This window comes from Nylanderia fulva, unplaced genomic scaffold, assembly GCF_048542155.1.
Source record: "Nylanderia fulva isolate GAGA-0341 unplaced genomic scaffold, ASM4854215v1 Scaffold4, whole genome shotgun sequence".
Lineage (NCBI taxonomy): Eukaryota > Metazoa > Arthropoda > Insecta > Hymenoptera > Formicidae > Nylanderia > Nylanderia fulva.
In genome coordinates this window covers 2,218,444-2,245,971 of record NW_028190476.1, presented here as the reverse complement: position 1 = coordinate 2,245,971, position 27,528 = coordinate 2,218,444, and the positions used below count along the sequence as shown (strand labels likewise).

At 30.7% G+C, this 27,528-nt stretch overlaps 3 protein-coding genes across 7 annotated transcripts in view; 1 reads left to right on the top strand and 2 right to left on the bottom strand.

Moving 5' to 3' along the window:
- The window catches only part of LOC114937993 (thrombospondin type-1 domain-containing protein 4), a 77,277-nt gene extending 51,733 nt beyond the window's left edge, over positions 1 to 25,544 (bottom strand). For 3 of the 4 annotated variants that reach the window (XM_029311687.2, XM_085486122.1, XM_085486123.1), the window contains exons 1-2: positions 6,838 to 7,180; positions 3,920 to 4,055 (exon numbers count right to left, since the gene is read on the bottom strand). In XM_029311687.2, the coding sequence (XP_029167520.1) occupies positions 3,920 to 4,026 (107 nt within the window). In that variant the 5' untranslated portion in view covers positions 4,027 to 4,055; positions 6,838 to 7,180. Of the gene's footprint in view, positions 1 to 3,919; positions 4,056 to 6,837; positions 7,181 to 23,816; positions 24,120 to 24,822 lie in introns of those variants that run through there. The other variant, XM_085486121.1, reaches the window with a different exon arrangement.
- On the top strand, positions 24,983 to 25,608 carry mRpL34 (mitochondrial ribosomal protein L34). Its single transcript, XM_085486126.1, has 2 exons — positions 24,983 to 25,165; positions 25,314 to 25,608. The coding sequence occupies exons 1-2, from the start codon at positions 25,125 to 25,127 to the stop codon at positions 25,540 to 25,542; spliced, it is 270 nt and encodes an 89-aa protein (XP_085342252.1). The 5' UTR covers positions 24,983 to 25,124; the 3' UTR covers positions 25,543 to 25,608.
- On the bottom strand, positions 25,609 to 27,511 carry LOC114937994 (pseudouridylate synthase RPUSD4, mitochondrial). 2 transcript variants are annotated; one of them, XM_029311688.2, is made up of 5 exons: positions 27,433 to 27,511; positions 27,030 to 27,258; positions 26,561 to 26,747; positions 26,282 to 26,471; positions 25,609 to 26,196 (listed from the first exon to the last, which is right to left on the bottom strand). In XM_029311688.2, exons 2-5 carry the CDS (start codon positions 27,226 to 27,228, stop codon positions 25,675 to 25,677), a joined length of 1,098 nt encoding a protein of 365 aa, XP_029167521.2. In that variant the 5' UTR covers positions 27,229 to 27,258; positions 27,433 to 27,511; the 3' UTR covers positions 25,609 to 25,674. The 2 variants fall into 2 exon arrangements, with proteins under 2 accessions (XP_029167521.2, XP_029167522.2); XM_029311689.2 differs by having other exon boundaries at positions 27,030 to 27,276; positions 27,433 to 27,501.
- Between the last annotated feature and the right edge of the window lie 17 nt (positions 27,512 to 27,528).

The following is a 27,528-nucleotide window of genomic DNA, read 5'->3' as shown; positions in this document are numbered from 1 at the left end:
ATGGACGTAAAACGCGTACATGTGACGTTTACGTATATCCGTTCGTCCGGTCATCGTCGCCGCACGTGATTAAGCTCCTTCGTTTCTATATGCACAAGTGCAATATGCATCGTAAATAATCAATATTAATCGCATCGCGCTCGCTCTACCTCGGTTTTGAATTCGCACCTTGCGACTTAGTCCTGCGTCCTTGTTCGTTTCAGGTTATCGCTCGTTCGATCCGACACACACAGAAGCATATATACATATTGAGAATTGTTGCATATGCACATGCTCATCTCTGCGAACGCATTGTACATACATAGTGCGGTATTTGCAAATCGCATTTAAAAAAATATTTGAAAAAAAAGCACGAGTCGATTTATTAAAATATATAATTGCTTTAGTCACAATATACACACACAGATTAACTATTTAATTATTTATTCTTAAATAATCAAAAATTTTATTTAGAATTTTTTATAAATAAATTATATTAATAATTTTTTTATGAATATAATATATAGTATGATTAACGTGATAAATAAATTGTGCATATTCTCTTTTACAAGAAATTACTCATGCGTGGACTCATGGATATCTGCTTTTTTGTGTATGTAGTTTAATTCTTTTTCTTTTCCATTAATGGAGTAATAATTTATTAAAGAAAACGCTGTTACCGAAAAAGATAAGAAAATAAAGACTGCAATCTATGCATTTGATCATTGTTACATATACAATACGTAAATATGTACATACAAAGTGTGCAGAGATATCGAGTTTTTTTTCAAGCTCAACCAAACTGTCAAGACGGAAAGAGATCTCCATTTTCCTAATTTAAATATCTTGATGACAATCAAATCTCAAATAAAAATTCTATTATATTCAAATTTGTTTGATATCAGCTAAGAAAAATATTTTCTATTTAAAAAATTTGATGTTTAATTTTGTTTTAAAAATAAATAAATGAGTAAAATATATAAAATAGATTCTAAAATGCTCTGTATATATCTCGGTAAACGACCACATATCGTATGTAATGTATACCATATATCGCATGTGATCCACGGAAGGAGGATTGTGTGATCGTATACGCACACGTCCAGACTCAATATAATCATCATACACGGTTTTGCTACAGATTGCTTATTATTCATAATTGTTTTTTTTTTCAAAAGGATTTATCTCCTCACTGCCACAAGATTATATGCCGTTGTAAGATAATGCGAGTTATTGTACTTTCACGGGCGTCAACGTCGACGAGCGACGTACGGACTCTTGAATCGCGCCGAATAATTTTATTCGTAGCGTTACAAAAGCACATTTGCGAGGTAGCCGAGTGATTTAACCCCCTGCGGTTCCGGATCATCTCGAGAAGAACGAATCCATATATAAAATATTTTATTTTTACTCGAATCTTGTCGACGTTAGATGAGAACTGCCTCACATACATACCTATATTGTGTGTGTATGTGTAGTATGAAAGAATATATAATTTATAAATTATAATCATCGACTGAAAAGGTTTGATAAAATATGTTCAAAACTATTATATGTTTTTTAAAACGTTTGAAAATTATTTCGATATTCGCGCAAAATTACAAACGAAAATTATATTATTTTTATAATTAACTCTCTATAAAATATATTGTAAAACATTATCTACGTATTTTCTGATGGAAAAACCGAGTGCTTTAATTTCAGTATAGCGAAATATTCTCGCGCGAGATAGCAGATAACAGCAATACGGCACGACTAATTTTTCGTATTTCTACGCTTTGTGTCCGTTTTCACTGTTGAAGCTAAAATTTAATAACTCCGCCGCGGAAATTTTTATGCGCTATAGTTATTCTCTGCTGTAATTAAAACAGGAATAATTAGCACTTATTTCAAGCGCATACCGCAGAGAAATTTGATATAAAGGAGCAGAGAAATTTTCAGAGATTCGCATTCTTTCGTTTTTAATGCATGAAAATAACCCGCGCAATAAAGTAGTAAACTTTAACAATTCTAAACTGTTTAATCCGTCCACAAAGGGAAAGATAATTTTGTAATTTGATAAAAAAATAATTGTAGAAAAAATACCAACACAACGTTCTTCAAATAAAGATTGAAACATGTCAAATTATGTTTTAACTATAATTATACAAGTATATACGAGTATCCTTTACATATTTTAATTATTTATTGCCTATAACTACAGATTTAATATAAATTATATTTTTAATAAATAAGTTACGCGATGCAGAATAACTGTAATAAGCATATTCTGTAGTTCTTCCAATTAAAATCCATATTATTCTAACAGAAATGCAAAGACTATACTTAGAATTTTTATCTTCAAAAATTTTACTGTTCTCTTATATAAAATTTTCAATTAGCAGATAATGTTGGAATAAAAATTAGGACATAAGAAATGAATTTTATGCGAAAACACATCTCGAGAGAAAAATCGGGCGAAAAGCGGGACGCGAATGCAAGGGATAGAATCGCGAGTTTTTTCAAGGGACGCGGAAACGCGGCGATGCACTTGTCCTGATCGAAAACCAGTAATTATGCACCCACATTGGCTTACGCACGGTAGAAGGGAAACGGATAACAAGGGATTCTCTGCCCGAAGCATCGAAAGTAACGAGGACAACGATTGATGTCCCGTTTTGCAGGCTTGCGCGCGCGATATGTACCTCGAGAGAATTATTATAAGGTACCCGCGTATTAAAATAAACCATCAGACACGCGGGCGGCGCAAAAAGTCACGAGAGAAAAGAGAGATATTTTCTCATTAAGATGACGAGTTATCGAAAGATCGTATTTCGCGAATGTTCTTTCTTGCTTGTTCGCTCTTTTATCTCCCTCTCGCATCAGATTGATCCGTAAAATGCACCGGGGTTCGAATTGCATCATTACGAGGTATTACGCATATTACGCGGATTGATTTTAGACGATTCTAGCTGTGCCATTTGATAAAAACTCGTCATCTTAAAGAGTAAAGTTATTGAAAAATTGTTTTTATAATTAATAAATACGATTTTTTCAGACTTTAAAAAATATACTTAAAAAGGATTTTTGTGTATCCTTTCACCCCTTATTTTTTATTTTTATATTATCTTTTAAATCATAACTTTCTCATAGTATTTTTTAGGATCCTACTATTTTGTTTGCGATATAAATTTATTCCAACGATGTAGAAATTCATACATTTAAAAATTAAGAAATTGAAGATGCTATAAATGTCGCCTTTTAATCGCTTACCTTCACAACGGCATCAGTGCCACATAAGTTTATCGAATATATCTTATTCCGTTTCGCATACCAGCACCTAATTATATCCTAATTCACTCGCATGCAACGAGTTACTCTCAATGAATCTATCGCTTCATATTTTGCACGTAGAAAGCGCGTTTTCGAGCAATATCTCAAGCCTTCATGTTATTCAAGAGTGAAGCTCGATGCCACACAAGATGTTTGGCTCAAATATATTTTCAACGCGAATATCTTGAATAATTTATATTTTGTTTTCGAAAAGTTTAAAATTGCAAAATGAAACTTTCAAACAAAAAACAAAATTTTAAACTTTTACATTGCATCCAGGAAATTTTTCGTATTGATATTTTGCTGATCTTTGTATTTTCTAATTCTGACACGAGTTAAAGAACAACATAATAAGTTTTGAAACACTACATAAGTTCGTGTCAATTGAAATTCAAATCCATGCATAAAGTATACCTATTTCAAATTGTACATTCAGATATAACCGAATCGTTATATATTGTATCACATTCTATTTCGTTCGCTATTTCGCTGCTTGCATTTTGCGTTAAATTCAATATGCGAATGTCGCGGCATTTTTATTCGCACTTTTGCGAAGTTGCATTACTTCTATTATTATACAACACGCAGGTACGTATTCTAATACTACTGGAATAATGATGCTACTTACCCTAGATCCATCCTGATCACAGCTGATCGCCGGCGATATCGTCGACGCGGGAATCCTGGAAAGTTACTTGACAACAGCGACTCATCCTCTGATTTTCGACGGTCCATGGAAGATTTGCTCCGAGGCTTGGGCCATCCTGCGTGAAAGAGAGAAGGGCAAAGTTCATTATCAAACAAATGATATAGAGAGCGTAAGCAAGGGCGCTACGTAACAAAAATCACGATGCCTCGTAAAGGCAAGGAAGGGCAATATGCCGTTTAGGCAGACCGATCGCCTTAACTTTCGGAAGATTAAGCTTCCCGGTTGTTTTTTCTCGCCCATCCGTCGCCAAGTTGGCGCTTATTAGATTCGCTTCGAGTCCCACTTAAAGCTTTATGACTTGCCAGGAAATACTAATGGCTCAGAACGTCAATGATCCAATAATTATTTCAACACATGTCGCAAATGTATGTAGATACATGTACGTTAATGAATAGAAAGATTAGAATAAAAAGATTCAATGTACTCGATACATTCGATAAGTAAAAACATTTTAAATAAAACATTGGAATAAAAAATTAAAATTAAAATTATTTATTTTCTGTTTTTTTTTTCGATATATAATAATATGGTTAATTTATTAAAGGTTAATTAACAAAATTATTAAAGTCAATAACTTTGGTGACAAATTAAGCATATTTATGATTAGATATTAGTAATTATTTATAATTATACTAGATTAGAAAAATAAATAACATTTATTGATGTAAAAATTACATCACTATTTAAATTGCAACAGATAAACAAATATAACAATATATAATATTTAGAATAACGTATAAAGGTTAATTAACAAAATTATTAAAGTCAATAACTTTGGTGACAAATTAAGCATATTTATGATTAGATATTAGTAATTATTTATAATTATACTAGATTAGAAAAATAAATAACATTTATTGATGTAAAAATTACATCACTATTTAAATTGCAACAGATAAACAAATATAACAATATATAATATTTAGAATAACGTATACATATAAACATCAAATATACAAATTAAACATATCGATCGTTAGAAAATGTAAACTCGAAATCCAACATTCCAAACATACATAGATTTACAATGTAAAATTTCACCAAATACACATATGTATTGCCGACAAACAATCTATCATATCCTTTTATTACTTAAATCAAATAGCCATGATAATCTTGTTTGTCGCGGGAATTAATCAATTGTGCGCGAAATGGGAATAAAGATCTGAATAAAACAACTTTTAATTTTTAATTTATGTCTTTTGTCGCTTCGATTATTACTTGAAATGTGGTCGCGTGAAGTATTTACATACTTTGACAGGCAGCCTCGGTGACGCTCTTGAGTTGTTAATCGTGGAAGTTCATTAATCGCATAAGCTGATAATTATTAATAGAGAATAATTGCGTGTCATTCCATATCTCTTGGCATGCGTACTTCTCGCGACTGCATTCCAAAGAGTACTATGCGACAATACAGAATGTCTCGGGGTCTCGAACTGCTCAAGCTACCTGCTGCTTGAGCCTCGTTGCGTGAATGACAACAAAGCGATGTAAACAAACAGCACACTATGCACTATGCACACGCAGTGCAATTCAGCATTCCTCCTCTCTCTCTCTCTCATTCTCTCTCCCTTTCTCTTTCTTTAACGAATATATATTTATAATTAGTAATACAGTATGAATAATTATATTGAAGATTAAAATTGTATCCATATCAAATGAACAAGTGTAAAAAGACGTTAATTAATAAAAACATTAAATTAAATTAAAGTTTAAATTAAATAAAAATAATTTTTCACTGATTCGTTTATATTCATTCTAGATCGTTCGCGCTCAACCCTTCATCTCAACCTTTAATACACACAAGACCTGAGATATATAATTATCACCATATTACTTTCTTTAATATACTTGTGCAAGTATAATTTTCATCATTCTTAAATGTTTTCCAATATATACTTGTGATTCTATTTTAGTTAGCGCTATTCTATTTTAATAATAAGCTCAGGAAAACCGCGATTATATGCGATACGCGAGAGAGCACTCGCGGGAAAATTGGTCAGATAAGAGCCATAAAGGCATAATTTACAGCGCTGATGTATTAAGTCGCTATTCGGTGGATATAAAGAGGTGTCTATGTTACTAAGTATTTTTTTTCTGATTATGAGACAGCGTGTGCGATCTGTTTGTGTGAACAGCTGCGAAGAATATACGAGTACTCATTTCATGTGTGAGCGCGAAAGAAAGAGAAAAAAAACACGACCCTATGATAAATTATGTTACGAAAAATTCAGGGTAAATTCGTCCCAGTCCTCCTACATTTCATATCCTCCGAGTCCGCCTTTTCGTCGACGTGTTTGATGTCTTTTATTCTTTGTCTGCTAAACGAACGCGTGAACACATTCGGAGATCACATACGTAAAATTAACATAAGCACTATACCGTCAAGAGGCAAAGAGAATGATACATGTCATATGTAAAATTTTTAATAAAGACTATTATAAAACTGTCGCGAGGAAGAAAAGCGAATAAAAATATTATATTAAAAAAAATATATTTTAATATGGTGCTCATTTTTCGCTATCAGTATACTTATATGGAAAACATTTTTTGTTCCAAAAATAAGATTGAGTGTCTTTAATATTATTTCCTATATATTTTTAAAAAGAAACGATATATTTTTCATGTCTTCCAATCAATTGTATACATCCTTAAAAATTTTTCACTTATATTTTATAGTTTTACAATTCCCATATGAATAGTATTCGTAAAAAAAATTGGTTAAACATACCATTAAATGTTTTTCACAAAATATAAATAAATACCCAAGTCCCCTGATTAAGTTAAATAGCGCTCGATTTCGGAGCAGCACTTTAATTGTCATTGCATCGACTTACCGTCGTGCCTGCTCGCCTAATCCCACTCGATAGCCACAGCAGCAGGTGGATCTTCCGGTTCGATCCACGTGGCACACATGTCCCATAAAAAAAAAAAATCCTCGCGCACTCCTACAAAAAAAGGACCTGCGTCGACGATCTCGATTTAAAAATGAAAAGTCCCCTAATTATGGTTCCTTTACAATAATAAAAAAAAAAAAAACCACTACGTGACGTCTCGATAAGAGGGTGCACGGTACGAGGGGTTGTCTCCAAAGGAGATCGCAACTTCCGGTCTCCGCGTGAACTCGACAGGAAGGACGGACTGCCGGACGTGTGTGGCGCGCACGAGCGCTGCCGCGACAGAAATGATAGTGGCGAAAGTGGGAGACTCTCCGTGAAATATATAGGTCCGCGGGATGGTGTGGTGGTGGACCTTCACGCGAGCGAGCGAAGGAAAAGAGGGAGGAGACGCGCACGCATCGCATCCCTTCGCGTGCGCACCGGTTGCGCTGCGCTGCATAACATCCCGCGGGACTCCTGCCAATAATGCGCCGATTAACCCGGGACTATATTCGCGTTGCCAAGCACGCCTGGCTTCAAAATCATGATTTATGTAATGGAAATGCTTGGATTATATATTTGGAAACACAACACGATATACGTATACAACGCATGTCTTTCTTTAATCTATCGAAAAGTATTTTAAAAACAGAGACTAGACTTGAATATTATATAATTATTAGTAAATAAAAAATTAGTAAATGAAAAATTACGGCTCGTATAAAATTAAATAGAGCAGAACGTACATAACAGGCCAACTTAAAAACGAGTTAATTATTTAGGTGCGCAAATAATAATTTATTAACATAAGATAAAATAAAACGTATACGTTTTATTGTATGATTATGTTATGTGCGGGTTTTATTTATATATTATTTTTATATATATTAAATAGTGTTTTTTTTATATATGAAATAGTTTATTGTGTTTTTTCAATCAGTATATTTCATTGTAAAATATGATGATATTTTACGAGTAAAGTTTTCCAATATTTTCCATTTTTATTGAAAATAAATGGTGAAAATAAATTTACAGAGAACTCTTTGTATTTATGGAACACAAGTTTTAATTAAATTTGTAAATTAAATAATAACTTTATGTGTGCTTTATTATCACCGATAAAATATTCATTCGTAATGCAATATTTTTAATTTAGTTAAAAATTAATGTAATAAAAATAGGTATAGATAAATTCTTTTTCATATAATATATATTTCAGACGTATATATAGACTCATATATTTTGATTGCGTTTCTTTGAAAAGTAATATTTTATATTGCACAGATTTATATTCTTAGAGATACGCATGACAAAATTGTATTGCAACTTCTCGTATCTCTTTCTCAAGAGATATGACCATTAAGAAGAGAGAAGCCCATTCAAAATGAAACTTTTCACGAGCAACTAAGGAAGGTGTGTGTATGCAAACAATTTCTACACAAAGTAGAGACGCACGTTGCCTATGTTATCAGTCATTATCGCGTTTATTTTACCGGTGAATCTCATCTAGATAATCAGAAGCATTGTTTAAAATGGCGTTATCTGTGCGCTAAATAGACTGACGGAAATCCCGACATGCCCCTTTTCCTTTCTCGCGCGCCCTTCGCTTCCCGGTTCAACGAACTGTAATTGTGGTACGGACGGAGCCGTAAAATTCTACCTACGAGATTAGACTTGTGGCTTTTCCTTTATCATCCCGGTGCAGCGGGAAGCTGCCGAGTGTAGCGTTTCCCTTCGTCTTTTTATTTTTCCGTTCACCCTTTTTCGCTTTCTCCTTCCAGTCGCGCGTCGCCAATCGCTCGCGAGTTTTTTTTTTATTAGCGCAACGAATCGCGCGTAAATTACTGAGACGAATCGCGACGGAGCCGAGAGAACTGCGAAGTGTCTTATAACACATGCGATATAATGTAATGCAGAACCAATTATGTTGGGCGATTAAGTTCGGTAATTAACCCACTAGCAATTAACAACTTTTATGTACGTTGGATATATTTTTTTGGAATGTTTAAACGCAGTCTTTCAATAATAAATAATTTATAAAAGATACGTTTTTCCTCTTTAATAAATTAATCTGAAAAAAGTAATAAATGCGTACCAATAACAATATAAAAATGACGTGACAAATTTTTATAAGATGTAAAAAAGAGAGAGTAATCGAAATAATAAATAAAAATGTAACTATACGTAAATATTTGGGATAGATTAAAAAATTTATGTCTCGATCAAAAATAACAACAAAAATTAAAATTGAAGGTTTTTGATGATTCTACAACCAACATTAATGATTAAAATTCAGTATGATTGCATTCTCCAACTTAAGAACAACATCACTAAATAAATACGCGATATAAGATAATTCGAAGAACACTTCAAGCATTTATTTATTTTCTGTCGGACATAACAATCCACCCAGTGATATATCGGTAGTCTGCCTGCACCCTCGAAACATAAGCTTTTCTGTTTATTACATAACGGGCTGCAGTTACGGCATGGTTACAGTATATTTCAAATTTTTCAGATTATGAAATAGTGCAACTTATTAAGGTGGAATTTTTAACAAAATCACCGATTAAATGAGAAAGAAATTGTTAAGTATAGAAAGAGAGAGTATAAAATAAAAAAAAAATAATGTATAATCTCTTTCAATTTATATAAATAGATGTAAATTTATATAAATGTTTATATTAGAAATACTAATTAAATACATATATTACTATATCTAACATATCTAAATTCTAAGAAAATCATTTCAAATTAACTTTCTATTTTTCTATAGATATCATCGAATTTGTGAACGCGTCTTGTCAAACGATCAACTGTCTCGCTCAAGCCTGCTAACAAAGAACCAGTCATGGCGATTACCTGTCGAATGCCATTGTAAAATGTGACATCCATAACCGTTCTTCGAGGTGGTCGGAACCTTCGATAAAAGTTCGGTCACGCTGTGATTTATTAATTATAAAGCATTGTGATCCGCGCGAAGCTGCATAGTTGCGGTTTCACGGTGATAAAGCAGCACGCGGCGCTAAGGATTTCTACCTCGAAAATAGACTGTTGCTTGATCGGCGGTAAACATCTCCGCGATTTATTTTACACAATCACTTTCAATTGATGAGTTAATGTGAAATACACTTTCTTCTATCGCCTATTTCCCTCTTTCCTTCTATACACATTAATTAAACATTTTAATCTCAAATTCTAAAAATCTGATTAAAACAGTTATTAAAAATATTAGATAATATGTATTCAAAGGAAGGAGTAATATCTTTATATGTAATAAGAGAATTTAAAATATAATAAAAAATCAGTTAGAAACTTTAATAAAATAGAAAGAGATTTTAAAATAGTAAATTATTATGAATTATCGCTGCATGAAGATAAATAATCATAAAAACAATTGGATGAGATAAAATAAGAGAGTATAGATTGGCAGAAAAAAATCGCATTGTGTTCTCGTTATAAGGCTATAAATTATACCTACATTTAATTAAGTAAAATGGGTAATAAACTGAGTAATCAAGTTTGAAATTAAAATGATTAAGGAAGCTCATACTACAAGGAATCTTAGGTGACAAAACAAGCAAGAAGCATCCCACGATTCATTGACTCGTAGGCCCAGATTGCAGCCCGTATGTTTGGCCCAATAGCCCCTTAACTGGTTATATCATAGTCTTTTGGACCGTTTCTCATCCCAACCTCCGTCAACATTTACATAACGAACGTGTATACGAACGTGTATAACTCATATAACGTGATAATTTCACAAAAAGCAGATAATGGACCGTTAAATTATATCTTCTGTCAAATCTTGATATAATTTAAATTTAAAAAAATATTATATAATAATCTCGTATTTGAGATATTAATTTTCTCCTAAGTTTTCTTTACCCCTCTGAATATTATATAATAATATTAATTTTAGTAAATTGTACACAATTTTTAACTTGAAGAGAAGAAATGCAATTTCAAGATAGATTTTGAATCATCATATAAAATAGTGTTTATTGCAGTCTAAAATGATTTATTGACATCTATATTTGCAAGAAACTTATACTTTCATCATTAAGTCATCGACAAGACCGATTCTCGATTTTCATATTGACAACTGGTGTCAGACCTTTCGCCACGCGGAAAATTAAAACCACAACATCATAAAGTCACCGTTCGAATGAGCGGATATAGTGAAACTTAGAGAAAAACTGACTTCTTGCGATTTCCATTAACCTTCTTGAGAGAAATCCACGCGATCGTTTGCCGGTAATATTTCAAACGAGTTTGTTATTGTAATTTTTCGAAAGCGATACATACTAGGTTGCCGCGTAATTATTCGATAAAATGTAGCGTGAGATTGAAACGCAGTCACTGATTAATCGTTAATTGATTACCATGTTTTAACTCAGTAATAATTTGCACACGAGTCAATCTCTGTGATTAAATTGCGATCGACTGAGAAAATTAAGTTAATCACCTGGAACAACAGTAATTTAATAATGGTTTAATTAATTTGTTAAACTACAAGAACATTTGTTAAATTTAAATAGAATAAATTGCTTGATATTAAACATGGTTTCATTATTATTTGCTTTGGACTGCAGATTATTATACAATTATTTAAATGTATCAGTTATGAATTATTATTGCATTGTAGCGTTAATGATTGATATCGATGAATTATATATATATATATATATACATTTAATTCTTTATTAAAATATCAAGTTATTTCATCTGTGAACTTTTCATATTATTTATCGCGCGCCGAGATACAAGTTACATCGACTTGAAAAGAAGAAATATCGCGCGATTAATTGATTAATTGCCGGTTTTTAATCTTGTTAGCGGCGCGATTCTCGGGGAGATTTAAACCGTTAAAAAGCCGTGATTTCGCGTATCTACGAAGAAAAATGGGTACGCTTGTTCCCTGGATCGTGCCGAATTCTTTTTTTTTTTTTCGACGATGCACGATTCTGTTCAACGCTTCGTCGAATTATACACCGTGACCTGTAATTTGGACACTATTTCACATGGCGTAAGCATGCAATCACGAAAAGGTGTTCCCTTTTGTAAGTGGTTCCACCTAGATGAAGAATTTATCGGCTAACCACCCTTCCTTGAGATTATAATACATGCTGATCCGATCGAAGATCACGTCGTTGCATCGATACGTCGTATGGAACATTTAATATTTTCGTCCTTTTGATTTGACAATATTATAAAACTTTCGTAATACTACACAGAGGGAATTTTCTCTTAGAATTTACCCTGAAAATCGTGGTAATGGCGGGATAATATATAGTATTGGAAGAATTTTATAAGAGTTTCTCTGATTAATATTTATATCACACTAAAAAATATTAACTATCACAATAAGATATAAAATATGTTCGATTAATTTTATTATGTACATACTAATATTTTTTATCGTGATAAATATTAACCAGAGAAATTCTTATAAAATTCTTACAATATACCATATTGTCCCACGATTATCATGATTTTCAAGATAAATTCTAAGAGAAAATTCTCTCTATGTATATTAAAAAAATTGTTCATTATGTAAATTGTCTGAAGATTATCGCAACTGTTGTTTTTCTTCTTAATTGATTAATTTCTGATATTTTAAAAATTTCAATTAAAAAAATTTAATTTATCTAAAATATTACATAAAGGAGAATACACTCTGTATGTATGCATGTGTGTATAAGAAATTATTTAGTTTTCTTTATCATTGTAACTAATGAAATATTCCTCCAAATATAAATACAAATTAATTATAGTTAATCTTTTAAGGAGTTATTCCATTTATGAGGATCTATATTGTATTTGTCCACTTGGATTTCATATTATTCAATGTTCTTACATAGATGTATATGTGTCGTTGAGTAAATTCTCGGAAGAGGGATGAGACAGTCCAGGAAATGTGAGATCTTGAATGCGGGAGACCGGAAGAAACGCAATAACATCCAAGAGATTTGATTTATTCGAGAGGAAACGAATCTCTAGAGTGCGTCGTGTGTGTTCGAGGAACAAATATCCGGTCACTCGAATGGCAAATCAATCGGAACAAAGATTGAACATATGCATTTGATTACACTTTGTTCTTCGATGCAATTCTCAATATTCTCTGATTATATATATATATATATATATATATTTACAGTTGATACTTCATAAATAAATGGTATATAAAGTAGTCAAGAAACAATTTACAATTGAATATTATCTAAAAAAATTTCAACTCACATATAGTATAGTGGTAAAATAATTTTGTAAATATTATGCACACGCGCAATAAATTAAAATAGAGAAGTCAAAATAGAAACAGAGATTATATATTATTATTTAATAATTTTATTATATCCATTCGAACACACATACACACACACACGTTGCAGTAATACAATTATTCGACTGCAGTTTAAAGTTAGATAATAAATGACATTACAAACTTTAAATTAGAAAATAATATTTCCGAATTATGCAAATATTTACTTATTGTTAGTTTTAATGAAGTATAAATGCTACTTAGTTACGTAATATTTTTCCAATTAATTTTGAGTATATTTTTATCTTTTTTGTGACAAAGGTATACCATTACGTTCATTTTACGGCAATCTCCGCAAATCGAGATTGTAAGTTCAAAAAAAGGGATCCAGAATCTTCATTAACCGGCGATTTTCTGCACAAACGATTATTTGGAAAGCATCGATTAACGTACTGATCGATTCACGGAAACAGGAAGTCTTTTATAAAAAAAAGCATGGCAGAATTAGACCTCACATGTCGAAGGTAAAACACGTTCGTCAAGTTTCTTGGATCTTGCCGACAAAAGTGCGCGAATTGTGCTTCATCCTAAGAAAAGGATGATCGTATTGAAAAATGTGTTCCGAAACACGCAAAACTTATGGTATAAATTAAAAAATTTATAATATATTATCTTAAATAAATAAAATTGTGCATCGATATTTTAAATATATACGCTACAAAATAAAAAATATATTTTAAAAGATTTTTATACATCATTTCATTTTTACATAGCGATATACTTGTCACTTCCAAAAATAAAAATATACTCAATTAAAACAATGGCAATTTTTACACGTGGTTCGCGCTAAATACTTCCTCGTATTGTTAAATCAAATCCGCCTGGTCAATCAACGGGAGCGAAAAAGGCACGTAAAAGGGACGACCGGAAATCCGACGCGCGGCGAATTGTCGCTTGTTAATTGTATCGCGAGCCTACAATGTGCGCCGGGGCGCGACGATAAATCGATATTGAAATTTCAACATTAGCAGTATATGTATATTGCACATACATATGTATGGTCGCGCAAAATGTACACGCGGCCGTGAAGGCATGGATTAAGGCATAATGCAACCGATTGAGAAAGCGAGAGGGAAATTTGCAGCGATCGCGATGTTCGTTCAATTTGATCTCGAAATGAATTTATGGACCCGTAATCAGCCAATTGAGATGGATACTTGTGTGCGATCGGTCTGACCGAAACCTCGTGGCAAAGCGTTGCACTCTACTCACGTTAAGAGTTAGTATACTGTATTACTGCACGTTGTATCGGACGTTGCAAAATCATGCGGAAATTAATATACACGACCTTTCCGGTCGATATATCTGATCTCCTTTCCGATTCATTACGTTTTAGCATTTAACACAATTCACACTTCAAATCAAATGCATTCATAATTTTGCTATTCTATATATGTATATCAAATTAAACAATTATCCTTATTAGAATCCAGAAATATTACAATACATAAATATTGCATTTTATATATAAATATAAATTATATATATGCACATTTTTTAAATTGCTAATGCAAACAATAATAAATTATTTAAAATGAATTAATATGGAAAATCTAAAATGTTGACTTGCACGGGATTTAAAAAAAAAATTTTAACTATTATATGTTATTGTTCTTTTATCTTTATGCGTCAGAGAAAGTGAGAATGAATCAGACATAAAAGAAATTAAGATTTGCAACATCCTGTAGAATGGATTCAGCGTCGATGACGCAGAGATGGGTATACTCATGCACTGTCAATGTCAAGATTAGCTATGAGTTTAGTTAAAACCTTAAATGAGAAAGATTCGACTGTGTCTGTTTTATGTAAATGATCAGTTGAATCAGACTGCTCGCATCTGCAGATTATCATTTGAGATATGTTTATATTACTGCATGCAATTCTCCCATTTTGCAGATGCACCTTTCAACGATAAATTGTAGCGTGTATTTGGAATAAAATACCACAAATTCATTAAACATAAGTAATAGAATATTTATGTCGAAAAGGGTTTTTTCTCAATATTAATGGAAATATTCTTATATAATCGTGTCGCATTGATATGTCAACGCACACATTGACTCGTAAGCACATTAGATAATATTTATAGTAATCAATTTAAAACAAAATATAAAACAAATTGCTATTTATTTTCATTCTCTGATTATATTTTTAATATCACTTTTATTAGACATGTTTTTCTGCACGCTATATTATTATTTTATTGCCAATAAAACAATGCATTTAAGAATTAAAAAATTATTCGATAAATGTGCATTTACATGTAAAATGTATAAATTAAATAGATTTTTATAAATCAGTCAGATGTATTTTTTTGAAATACGAGCTATTAGCTCTTAATAGTAATTATTTTAGCATGTTTTGATAATATCGTACACTGACTCAAGTAATGATTCTGCCGAAGGTTCTTCTAATAATAGCGCATATCATCGCGCTGAAAACTGATTAAAAAAATCGCTCGATATATATGTACCAGGATATCCTTTTATATTAACAAATTAGCACGATACACTATATAGATAAAAGTGTCGTTATACCCGTGTCTTATCTGCATTTGTTTGGCCATAAAATATTACGCACCAAATCTTTCAAAAATAGTTATATAATCAGAATGAAAATTTATGTTTGAAGAAAGATTAAAAGATAAAAATATATTTCTTTCACAATAGCATGAGATGTTTGTTAAATGTAGGGATTATAAATTAAGATTGCGAAAACGAATATGTTTATAAGTTGTTAAAAGAAGTAAATGATAATCTCAACTGTGTTGACATATTTTAAAACCGGTTTGTTTACCCTAACTAATTGTGATGTAATTGATATATTGCATAAAAATTCACGAATCATTTTTATGATAAAAGCCATAAAATTAAGTGTGCATGTTTTATGAAATATATTCTATAAAGTGTTATTTATTTTAAATAAACAGTATTTATTGTAATTTACGCAGTAAGTAAAACACGAGGAGTTAGCAACGACAAATAGTTTCGATTTATAATTCATAGGTTTTATCAGACGAGTTATGTTTCCTGTAGGAAAAACTATTTTGATAAATTGTATTGCATTAGTTTACACATACAGAATATACGTTCCGTTTATTATGCTCATTTAAGATTTGCGTGCCGGACGGCTTCCTTTTACTTTACGTATGCGTATTAAAGTACAGGAATCAATATCCTTTAGTGGATGTCAGTTACTATCCACTTATACGTAAATACGACCAAGATTCTGTTGCATAACAAGTTCTCGAGATGCGATAAGATGCAACTCGATTATTTAATTAAAAATTCAAATAAAATCATACTTGTTGAACTTGAATAATATAAAAAATAATTTAAAAAAAAATATATCTCTCATATAATATATAATTAAGAAATGTGTAATGACGAATTTGAATTGTTAACAAGTTCTGAGAAATATTTATCTTCGCGATAATTGCAATATTTAGAAGAATGTATAATATCCGTATATCGACAGTGTCTTTTTACTTCTCGCTATTCGATCGTGATAGGCGTCGCGAGTTTATACCGCGAGCAGCGTAATCACTGTTATTTCATCGTGAACAGTAATGCTCCGGCTTAAAGCCGCTCTACTTATACGCATTATCTCTTGGTAAGAGTAATACACAGAAAAGAAGAATAAGAGAGAAAAAAGGAGAGAGCCGGTCCCCAGGCAATCATCGTTTTCAAGCGTCATTACGAAATTGCTTTGGTAAATGAAATGCTCAGTTATGCGCACGCATATGTTAAAATTGAGATTTATTGGAAAATCGAAAATGTGTTTTCCCGCCCTCCCATGCATCTCCTATCTAGTAACGGGTTCAACCGACGTTCCGGTACATCGGGATGCTGCATCGCCCACACGGTGCATCGGGTTACATCAGGCTGCATGCATGCAATTACGTCGGCAGATTCGAGGGAGATTCAAGGAATCGTTTTACCGAGGGTCAAAATTACTCCGATTTTCGCCTGCGCGTCTTCTCTTTCATCATTGACCACGTAGTGTCGAAAAAAGCGTGCGTAAATCGAGGATTTTAAATAAAAACGATATTGTATAATTTACTTGAAGTTGAAAAACTGTGCGTGTAATTATATTTCTGAAACTTATTTCTTTAAAGCCTTGCACACATATATAAAATTTAGAAACTTATATGATATAATAATCTTTTTATATGTATTATATATATATAAGCGTATTCCTATAATCTTTAATTTGATCACCGATTTTATCACAACGCGTCTAGCTTGATCGAATCCGAATGATCAATAATTTTATAATCTGCCGCGATAATTTTACTCGTATGGCACCGATCATTAAAATCAATTTTGTACGACACATTAACTAACTTGTGCTACTATCTGCGAATATATATACGGTAAGATCGAGATGAAGAAAATGATAGATCGCGACGCGACGAAGGGCGACTCCGATCATTTTTCATCATCATCATCGATGTATATCTGAACTCGCCGACTTCACGATCGATCGATCAAGCAGCGGGTGCCTTCAATTAGTTGACCGAACTAATTAATTTGACTCGATCGCAATTTGCATAATTAGACACGCCGAATGCGCCCTTCAGCTCTCTCGGAAGCGTCGTAATTGCCGCGTCGAATGCGCACGCTTATGCAGGTTGCAACTACGAATGATTACTGAGAGACGCTTGCTACCTTCCCGTTGCTTCTGGCAGCACGAAACTACCCGATGACTACATCAAAGTGCGCTGATTGAAACGCGCGGAACTGCGGTACATCCGCGCATCTATAATAAGACGATGCGGTTAACTTCGAATCGGCAGAGCAATCCTTGCAAGTATACCGCCGGTACTTCATAGGCTGCATATCGCATATTTACGACATAATAACGAAGCTATAAATTTCTGCAAGTTATAGTTATGCAGCAGAATATTATGTATGTGGCATTTTATTCTTAATGAATTAAAATTAGTGATTTAAAGTGTAATTCAAAATATTAATGTTTAAAATTTTAAAACAATAAATTAAGATAGAATTTTGCTCAATTTTATACGAGAAAAAAATAATCTCCAAACTTTATGCTAATCTTGACATTTAATGCAAACATGAGTCATTCGTTAATTATATTCTTTTTTTGCTTTTAATGGACAAAAATATATATATTTGTATATTACTACCTTTACATTTATTGAAGGGAAGAAAAAAAGAAGCGAAAGTTAAAGACTGCCTCGAAAGCATACAGATCTAATTTCCGTCACTCATCGTCTGTCAACTCGTCAATTTTCTTGAAATAGGTCTCGGCTTGTCAGAAAACGCGAACGTAGCATGTTCGAGAGATTACCCATTGACGAGAGACGACAATTCTTACAACGTGAGCTGCCCGTTTAGAGTCAGATTTCCGCGACCAAATTTTTCCGACATATTTCTAAGGGCCTCGATGCTTCGCCGCGACAAAGGGCAAGCCCATAGCGAATTCCTTGCATTCGCATGATCGAACTTGAAGAAACGTGCTCGGTTGATGTATACGCGTGGCGTTTTCAAGATATATAATATACTTTCGTATAAAGAGCTTTTCACGTTGACAATGCGATGCTGTCGACACAATGAGATCGATATATTGTGTTTAAAGCATTAAAGGAGCGGATGTTGCATCATAGTCGCGGCATTAAAATATTTGTAAGGTTCTATGGAAAAATAGAAAAAGGCGCGAAAGGTCGGTTAATTTATGGCGTGGTTGGATTGTAAGATATAGATAAAAATTATATGTCTGATCGCAAAATGTTTTCCTTTCTAAATAGAATAATAAAAAGTTAACAATAAGTACTTTTCTATATGATATCAAAATTAATAAAAATTTAAATATTAATTAAATATTAAGATAAATAAAAAGGAGTTTTTTATGTTTCACAAAACGAATTTATATGTAAAAAGAACCTGCCTTAAATTTTCTTAATCTTTTTAAAATAAATGTTATTCAATTATTATATAGTATACACTATTTTAAAACACTAATAATGAAACTGTAAACTTAAAAAGACTCACATAACATGTGACACTATGTTTAACTTTTATATTTCTTTTTTTCAAAATCCTATTTTAATCTTACTTTACGTAAAACTTTTGATGATGCGAGATAATTTACAATCTGAATCAAAGACATACATCGAACAAATTATCGATGTATCTTTTATAATTGTGAGTCAAAGAAGATTATCTGTATAAATTGTTTGTATCATAATCACAAACAATGAACAATTTCTCTATGTATTTTTTAACTTCGTGTTTTCAATGTTTTGATATTATTGTAATTTTATTTTCTATAATAATGTTTTAGAAAATTATATAGAAAATTTTAAAAAGAAACAAAATCAAAGCACGCATACACTCACAAATACACGCACGATTCAAAACTCTCATATTTGCATTATATTCTATTTGCATTTCAAAATTTTATATTTCATGAATCTGTTTTGCTAAATTTTTTAAATATATGCAAATGAAAATCTAATATTATATAATATTAGTATGTCATTCTGCGCTCTTCTAGAGTTGACCCAAAAGCAACTATAGTCGCAGCATACCAATATTTTTTGGTACCGTACATTTTTATCGCTCGGCTGCGAACACAATGAAATATCGACGACGTAACATAAGCATGTACATAAGTTATTACGTATGCTTTGGCGGTAATCGCAAGCCTCGCGGTCGTAGGAAGAATTATTTGACAAGTAAATTGTCGCTGAGAGATGCGCGTGTCACGGTCGAGGGCCGCATCGTGGCTATTTCGAGATTCGACCGACAAGAAAGTTATATATATTTTACATCTTATAGTCCAAATAAAATGTAAAAAAACATTCTTTTCTTATTCAATCTTTTTCGTCAAATTGTATTAAAAAGTTCGGAATAACACACACTGGAAAAAAATTTTTGTTTTATTAACATTTCTGTTCGAAAATGAATGAATTACTGATTATGTTTTAACCAGAATTCCTTTTAATGCAACAAGCATCTTGTTGCACAATAAATCAGTTGTTTGTGCAAACAAGATATTTGTTGCATTAAAAGGAATTCTGATAGATTCAAATATTCAGTAATTCTGTTTCGTCCATTTTCGAAACAAAAATTTTGTTAATGCAACAAGATTTATTTTCCAGTGCAGCGGTTATAAAAAAATTTAAATTAAATTAATTTTATACACAAAGCATATATAATCTTACACTTCATGATGCAAGAAAAAAATACGCACATACGCGAACTGATCGATAATAAGTCTCCCAGCGCTACGATATGCTCATGTTGAATCGATGGACGATTGAGCGCGATTCTATGGGATGGGAGTGCCGGTTCGGAACTCTTGCAACGGAAAAGGTGCATCCTGTATCATGTCAACTGACAGTTGACAATATACTGGGTGCCTGATATGCGAAGAGGCATTTCCTTGCCGTTTAAAATAAAATTAACAAACACGCGAAATTTTTAAATTTAATATGCAGAGAAACTATAAGACACTTCGATTTTGTATATTTTCACATCAGCATATGAGATCTTCATATATAATTTGTATTTTCTCATTTAAATATTTATACTATAATAATATTTCCGTAATCAAAATAATTAAAATTTTAATATTTTCTTATGATATTTATATAGTTTTAACATTGCTAATTATTTATTATAATTAAACTATTTTATCTAAATAATAGAAAATATCAAATAATATTTTATTTTTATCCTATAATATATTGCGTTGCAAAATACGTGTTTCATATTTTTTGGTTTTTATGTTTGCTTTTTTGCACATCATTTTTTTGACGTTTTGACATAATATTATAAAGAACAACAAGAAAATACAATTTTAATTGAGAATAAATTGAGTATGCGAAAAAATATAAAAATTATTATTTTTGAATTAAAAAATGTTTATACGCGTGAATATACGCGTATTATTATATGCATGGATTGATGAGATTAATTAATTCATTTATGTTACAGTGTTTCAAATATTTTTTTGTAATTATTAATAATTAAAAATCAACTTCTTAATTTATATATATATATAGCGAATGTTTTATATAGAGATAAACTATATAAAACTATTACTTTCATCTGCGAATAATAACTAAATTAAACACATATATAATTGCGTACAATAGAATATATATATGTATAGAAATAAATTTCTTTTAATTTTGTAAAAAAGTTACGTATTCTTTATCTCCATAAAAAATTAACAAGACCTAGCCACGCTTTTTGTTCGATATTAATAATAGCTGCCTTTTTCTCGGATTTTTCCACCTACGTTTGTATAATTAATGAGAGAAATAATTAAAAAGGAAGAAAGTTCCCTTTGCTTTAGTTAGTATATCTTCTGTACAGTGCTTTCAGAGATTGTTGGAGGTGTTCTCAACATTCTAATAAAAGCGGATATTAATTAACTCAGTGATAATTTAATTTTACGACGCATTATTATAAGATAAAAAATAATATGTTTTATGAGATATTCAATGTTTCAATGTTTTTATTGTTAACAATAAGTAAAAAAGCCCAATTATAATAATTAATAGTGTCAACACTATTTATATTATTAAAAATATTGAAAATTTAATTATAAAATTATTATTATTATTATTAATAAACATATTTAAATAGAAAACAGAATATACAAATCTTATACGCGGATTTAATAAAAGACTTAAAATTGCTCTAGTACTGCTACGTATTAAATTAAAAAAGCTTCGTAAGTGTGCTAATTTTAATTGAAATGACTTGATGCACTATATTCCATGATGCACTATATTTAATCGATATTGTAATAAGATGTACGCGATAATATATTCGGTGATATACATATATGCACGTGTTCGAAGAACGACCGCGTATATGTTCCACGTGATATAGCAAATAGGTCACAGCCCTATCATGGATGTAAAAATGAAAAATGTACCCACGGGATATAAGTTCATTCTAACAATATCTAAGTGTGCCCTTTGAATGGCAAGCACATGCAGTATTTTCCTGTGTAACCAAACCCCGATGGTATCGCATTAACTTGCTCATTAAATTGATTATAAATAGTAGAGATAGTATCATTACGTTATTCTCGATAATCGCATATGATATTCGTATTAACATAACGATATTGAGATTTGAAAAAATATATAGTTGAGTAAAAAAAAAAAAGGAAATTTGTTGTTAAATAGGAAATCATATTTCAAAGTTTTTATATAAAAATTAAAATTAGAAATAACTTATTGTCTTAATTTTTTAAACATTTTAGATAAATTTTAAAATTAATGAAGATAGCTGTTCACATTTATGCTATCAATATAATTTACTTTATATTATTATTTTCTCTGACGTTATTTGGCGTCAAATGCACTATAATCATGTCAGGACAAAGGACCTATGCGGTCCCAAGATCAGACAACCATTGCAAGATAGTGATGTCATGAATGTTCATATATTTGACGATTATGTATGCGTTTGTCTGTTCCACGCGACATATTAATGGGGTCACAGCAGTTCGATTATTATCGACATAGAGGCGAGATCAATCTTTCCATAGGGTAGATCGGCACCATGCGGCGCATTAGATAAAAGAAAAAATTTCTCCAAGCAAAGGATAAAGAGAGAATGAAAGAGAATATTATGTATGATTGAGACTTATTGTTAATTTAGTCGCGCATAATTTCTATATGCACTGTCCATGTATTTTCAAAACAAACAATATAAAAGTTGAAAAAATAAACGGATAAGGAAACTGGCAGAATATTTTTCTATATTTTTGTATATATTTTTATCTGTTATTTAATATTGCATAGAAGAATATGAGTAATAGAAAAAATTGTATATATTGTTATGTGTTCATTAAAATCAATATTAAATAAATTGAATGAGGTAAAAAGAATCAATTTTAACTTCTAAAATATAATTTATATAAAACCAATCTTAAAAATAAATGTTTATTAGTTGCACAATAAAATACTATATAATTTATATATAATTATATAGTTTATATAATAAAATAGAAATTGAATTATTTAGAAGAGAGAAATTACTTTTTCAAATATATATTTCAAAATATTGTTGTTCTACACAGTCATAAAATTTAATCGATTCAACTTAAAATTGAGTGAATCTCTATATTAATCTTAAAAAACAAACAAAAATATTTTTGAAAATATTTTTTAAATCCCTTTTAGCCGTTCTTCTCAATTTTTATATTGTTTAAAATATTTTAAAAATGCTGTTATATATATACAGAAAAATGCTGTGATTAAATCAATAATAAATTAATTAATAATTAAAACCACTCCCTCAATTTCTCCATATCTCCAACTCAGAAATTCTTTCTTAATAAAGCGATGGCTTAACCAAGTAATAAAAAGATAATTGAAAATAATATATTTTAATTGTATATTTTATTTATATATATATATATAATTCTTATATATTAAAACATTATCAATTTTGTTTGTGATTTGATAAGATTTTAATCGAGAATAAAATTTGAACAAAATTATTTTCTCATAAAAAAAAATCATCAAAATTATTTTCTCATGATTGTTTTTGAAGCCACGGTGTTTTACGTTTTTCTAATTTCAACATGACACAATTTTTTAAATATGTATATATACCTTTATATCCTGCAGCGATGTTTGCTTTTGTGCCTGGGAATTTGTCAGATGCATGTCCCTTTTAGGATTATATATGTCCTGTCGCCGTAATCGGTCGAGGTCAGCATTGTCGTGTCGCATTCTCAAGGGCTGTATTCTGTATACTGCTACGCCCTTTAACAGCCTCCAGAGTATTGTAAACCCAAGAATAGGTTAATCAGGGAACATGCGGTCTTCACTGATAAATCGATTGATGCCAACCGGACATTATTGATCGACAGGCGTCCACAAATTCTTTTGATGATTCGTAAATATTTGATGTACCTGAAACATGACAATGTCGATATGAATTCCAATGTATATATTTATTCGAAAAATTCAATATAATTCTATTACATTTACGCAGTGCATGTTTGTTGTTATCTAAATAAATTATATAGATGATTATCTAGAAAAAAACTTTAGCATCATCTTATATCTTTATATATATATAATACAAATATGTATTATTTATATCTGCATCTTAGATGAAAAACAGTATTATCTTATTATTAAATTATCTAGAATAATTTTCAGATAGTTTAGGTTTAAATTTATAGCACATAAAAATATTGAATTAGAACTTAACAGTAATAAGCAATAAAATATGAATACATATATATATTATTTTATATCTTTTTTATAAAATAATTTACATTTTTTTTATAACTGTTTACACATAAGCAGTCTTACAAATTATTATCTAGAAAATTATCTAGATTAGACGCCATATAATTTTATCATTTATCTAGATATATTTAAAACAATATCATCTACATCGATCTAAGACATATTTTTATCTCATCTTTATCTAGCTAATTCTATAAAATTATCTAAACACAACACTGCATTTACGATTAAAAAATTTGTTATGACAACCGCATTATTTAGATATATTTTCGCGAAAGGTTGTGCCATTATTGTTGGCGAGAGGCTATGTACTATAAACAGATATACATACTATAAACAGTTTTCATTCAATACGTACTCTCTAATTCTGCAAGATTTGTTAGACGGTTAATTGAAATATCTCGATAATTAGAAGAGGCGCGAATCGTTGCCGCAAGTAGCTGTAGCTTACACACAATTGAATCTTCGGAAATGCTCGGAAGTTTTCGACAGACACGTTGATCACATGACCATTACGTAATTTGTCACGTGATTATTTGCGCTTGCGCGTAGAATGCGCAGAATTAACCTCGAATTTCATGCTTGAAATTATTCGAGATATACCGAATAACGATTTTCACGGTATTGTGAATCTTGTTGGGATCTTTCTGACATAAAAATATGATTGGCAAATTAATATTCGGCATGTTTCAATCTTTGCCGTATGTGTAAAAATTTTATTTCCAGTTTTCACATAATATGTGTTAAATCATCTATTTTCAAATATATTAACATAGTAATAGACACAACAATGAATATTAAAATTAATAAAATAAAATAATTCATGTTAAATTTTAACATTTTTTTTAGACGAATGGGAGTCTCGAGTCAGCTTTCTTCAACAGTGAGTGTGACACCTACGTTATGGAATCCATGGAGTTTAATACAAGTTAGAAACAGAATGAGATATCACTTTCCTCATCCTTGTGAACGTAAGCGTATTAAAAAACACGGCTGGTTTGCAAGAATGGCAACACCATCCGGTAGGAAAATTCTCCAAAGAAGAATTTTAAAAGGCAAACATGTATTAAGTCATTAATCATAAGTCATGCAATTACTTGTATATATTAAAATCTATGTCACGAAATAAATGCTTTCTCATCAATTGTGTGAATTAAATTTTTTTTATTACAATAGTAAAACTCGAAGTGAAAATTATACACGTCATATATTATACACAAGATATCTTTACCTCGTTCTCTATACTGTCTTTGTTTAATTCAGGTATGTTCTTGAACATAAGTTGTTCGCAAGTCCAATCAAAAGGATGTATTAAAGGTGCTTCTAGCTCTATATCTTTTTTCTCTCTGCCGAAAAGGGTTAAATATATATTTCTCAAATGCACATGAGTTGGAATAATCTCTTGTTGATTTTCATTTATATCCAACAACTGCAGCAGTTGTTTATTCAGTTGTGGCATATCCCAACAAGATTCAGCAAATGGATTGACTTTTATCCATGTACCCATGATTTCTTGAGCTCGTGATCCATGATAATTATCTCCAAGAATTGGACTGTATAGCATAGTAGAAGCAAACAATCTAATAGAATGCCATTTTTTTGTAGATGCTTCCATTTCTATTAAGGAACTCAAATTATGTGTTGAATTGGATATAATTCTAAAATTTATATTTAATATTTTTACTTCCTGCCTCTTTACTGCATTGTAAGACCATTTTGTCAATATAATTGGCTAAAATGCATATACAATTATTAACTTGAGAAACGTTAATTGATTTGCACATACAATATATATATATACACAGAGATACATGTACCTTTTTGGTTCCTAATGCAGATTTTTGTAAAGTCATTCCTAAACGACATTTTCCTTTGATTTCATGTGGAACTCTACTTGTAACCACCCAGTATTTTCTGAATTTGCCCATCTGAAATCGTCTTCTCGCTTTCTCTATCTGCTCGCATGCATCGTTATTAATTCCAAAAACATAGATACCAGTCATATATCTATAGAAAAGAAAGATAATTTGTAATAAAAGTAAAATATATAAAAAGCATGTAAATTAAAAAAAAAAAGAAAAAAACAAGATATGTACTTTTCTGCTCCCATGCATGGAATCAAGGCTGGTACATCTAATTCTTTTGCAAGATAAGGTAAAACATTATATACAGAATAATCAACTGCTCCCACAATTTTGTGACAGTTTGTTAAAGTTGAGTCTGTACTTTGTGCTTTATTATATATAGGTATGCCATATGGTTTGTTTATTGCAACTATTCCATCTGAAAGAAATATCTGTAGATTAGTACAAGATGTAATGTGCTGACATATATCAATTTAAATATAATAAATAAGCTAACTAATTTAAATAAGTTTATTCTCTTTTAAAAAAGATTAAAAAATCAGTGCTCTTAGAACACTAGTGTATATATAAAGAAGAAATTCAGAGGTATACAAATGTTAAAATCTCATTCTAAAGAATGAAAATTTCTATTTACGTATCAATAAAATCCTATCAATAAAAATATTATTTAATCAAGTCTAAACATAAAATAATATTCTACCTGCATTATAAATAACATTCTTCAACAAACTATTTGCAAATTCGTTCTCCGATTTCCATGGATGGATTTGGCGGTACGGATGGATCACCTTTTTCTTTGTGGTACATTCATTTTCCAATATATTTGTGCTATATCTTCTAGAATACATGCAAAATGTCGTCGCAAACTCACTGTTCCGCATAATCCTAAATAGTGTCATCTTTGTAACAAAAGATTACTTCTTTTCCTCCTGCACAAATATTTGTTTCTGTTAACAATCACTCTCTAATTAAAGATTACAACAAATAAAATCTGATTATTCATGATAATCGAAAAGTTTAAATAATATAATATTTATTGTTTATTATTATCTGTTTTATTTAATAAATTAAATAACAAAGTAGTTTAAATATCGAATACATACGAATATGAGAAGCATGTGTTTATAGATTAGTGTAGCCAGAACGAACAGACCTATTAAAGCCGGAATCATACTATATATTTGAAAATTTTGATTGGT

Excerpts from the sequence above, each read along its gene's own strand:
- mRpL34 (XM_085486126.1), top strand. The coding sequence starts at position 25,125 with ATGATTGGCAAATTAATATTCGGCATGTTTCAATCTTTGCC. Across the intron at positions 25,166-25,313 it reads GGCATGTTTCAATCTTTGCC|ACGAATGGGAGTCTCGAGTC; the intron begins GTATGTGTAAAA and ends CATTTTTTTTAG.
- LOC114937994 (XM_029311688.2), bottom strand. The coding sequence starts at position 27,228 with ATGACACTATTTAGGATTATGCGGAACAGTGAGTTTGCGACGACATTT. Across the intron at positions 26,472-26,560 it reads CCATGCATGGGAGCAGAAAA|ATATATGACTGGTATCTATG; the intron begins GTACATATCTTG and ends TCTTTTCTATAG. Across the intron at positions 26,197-26,281 it reads CTGCATTAGGAACCAAAAAG|CCAATTATATTGACAAAATG; the intron begins GTACATGTATCT and ends TATGCATTTTAG.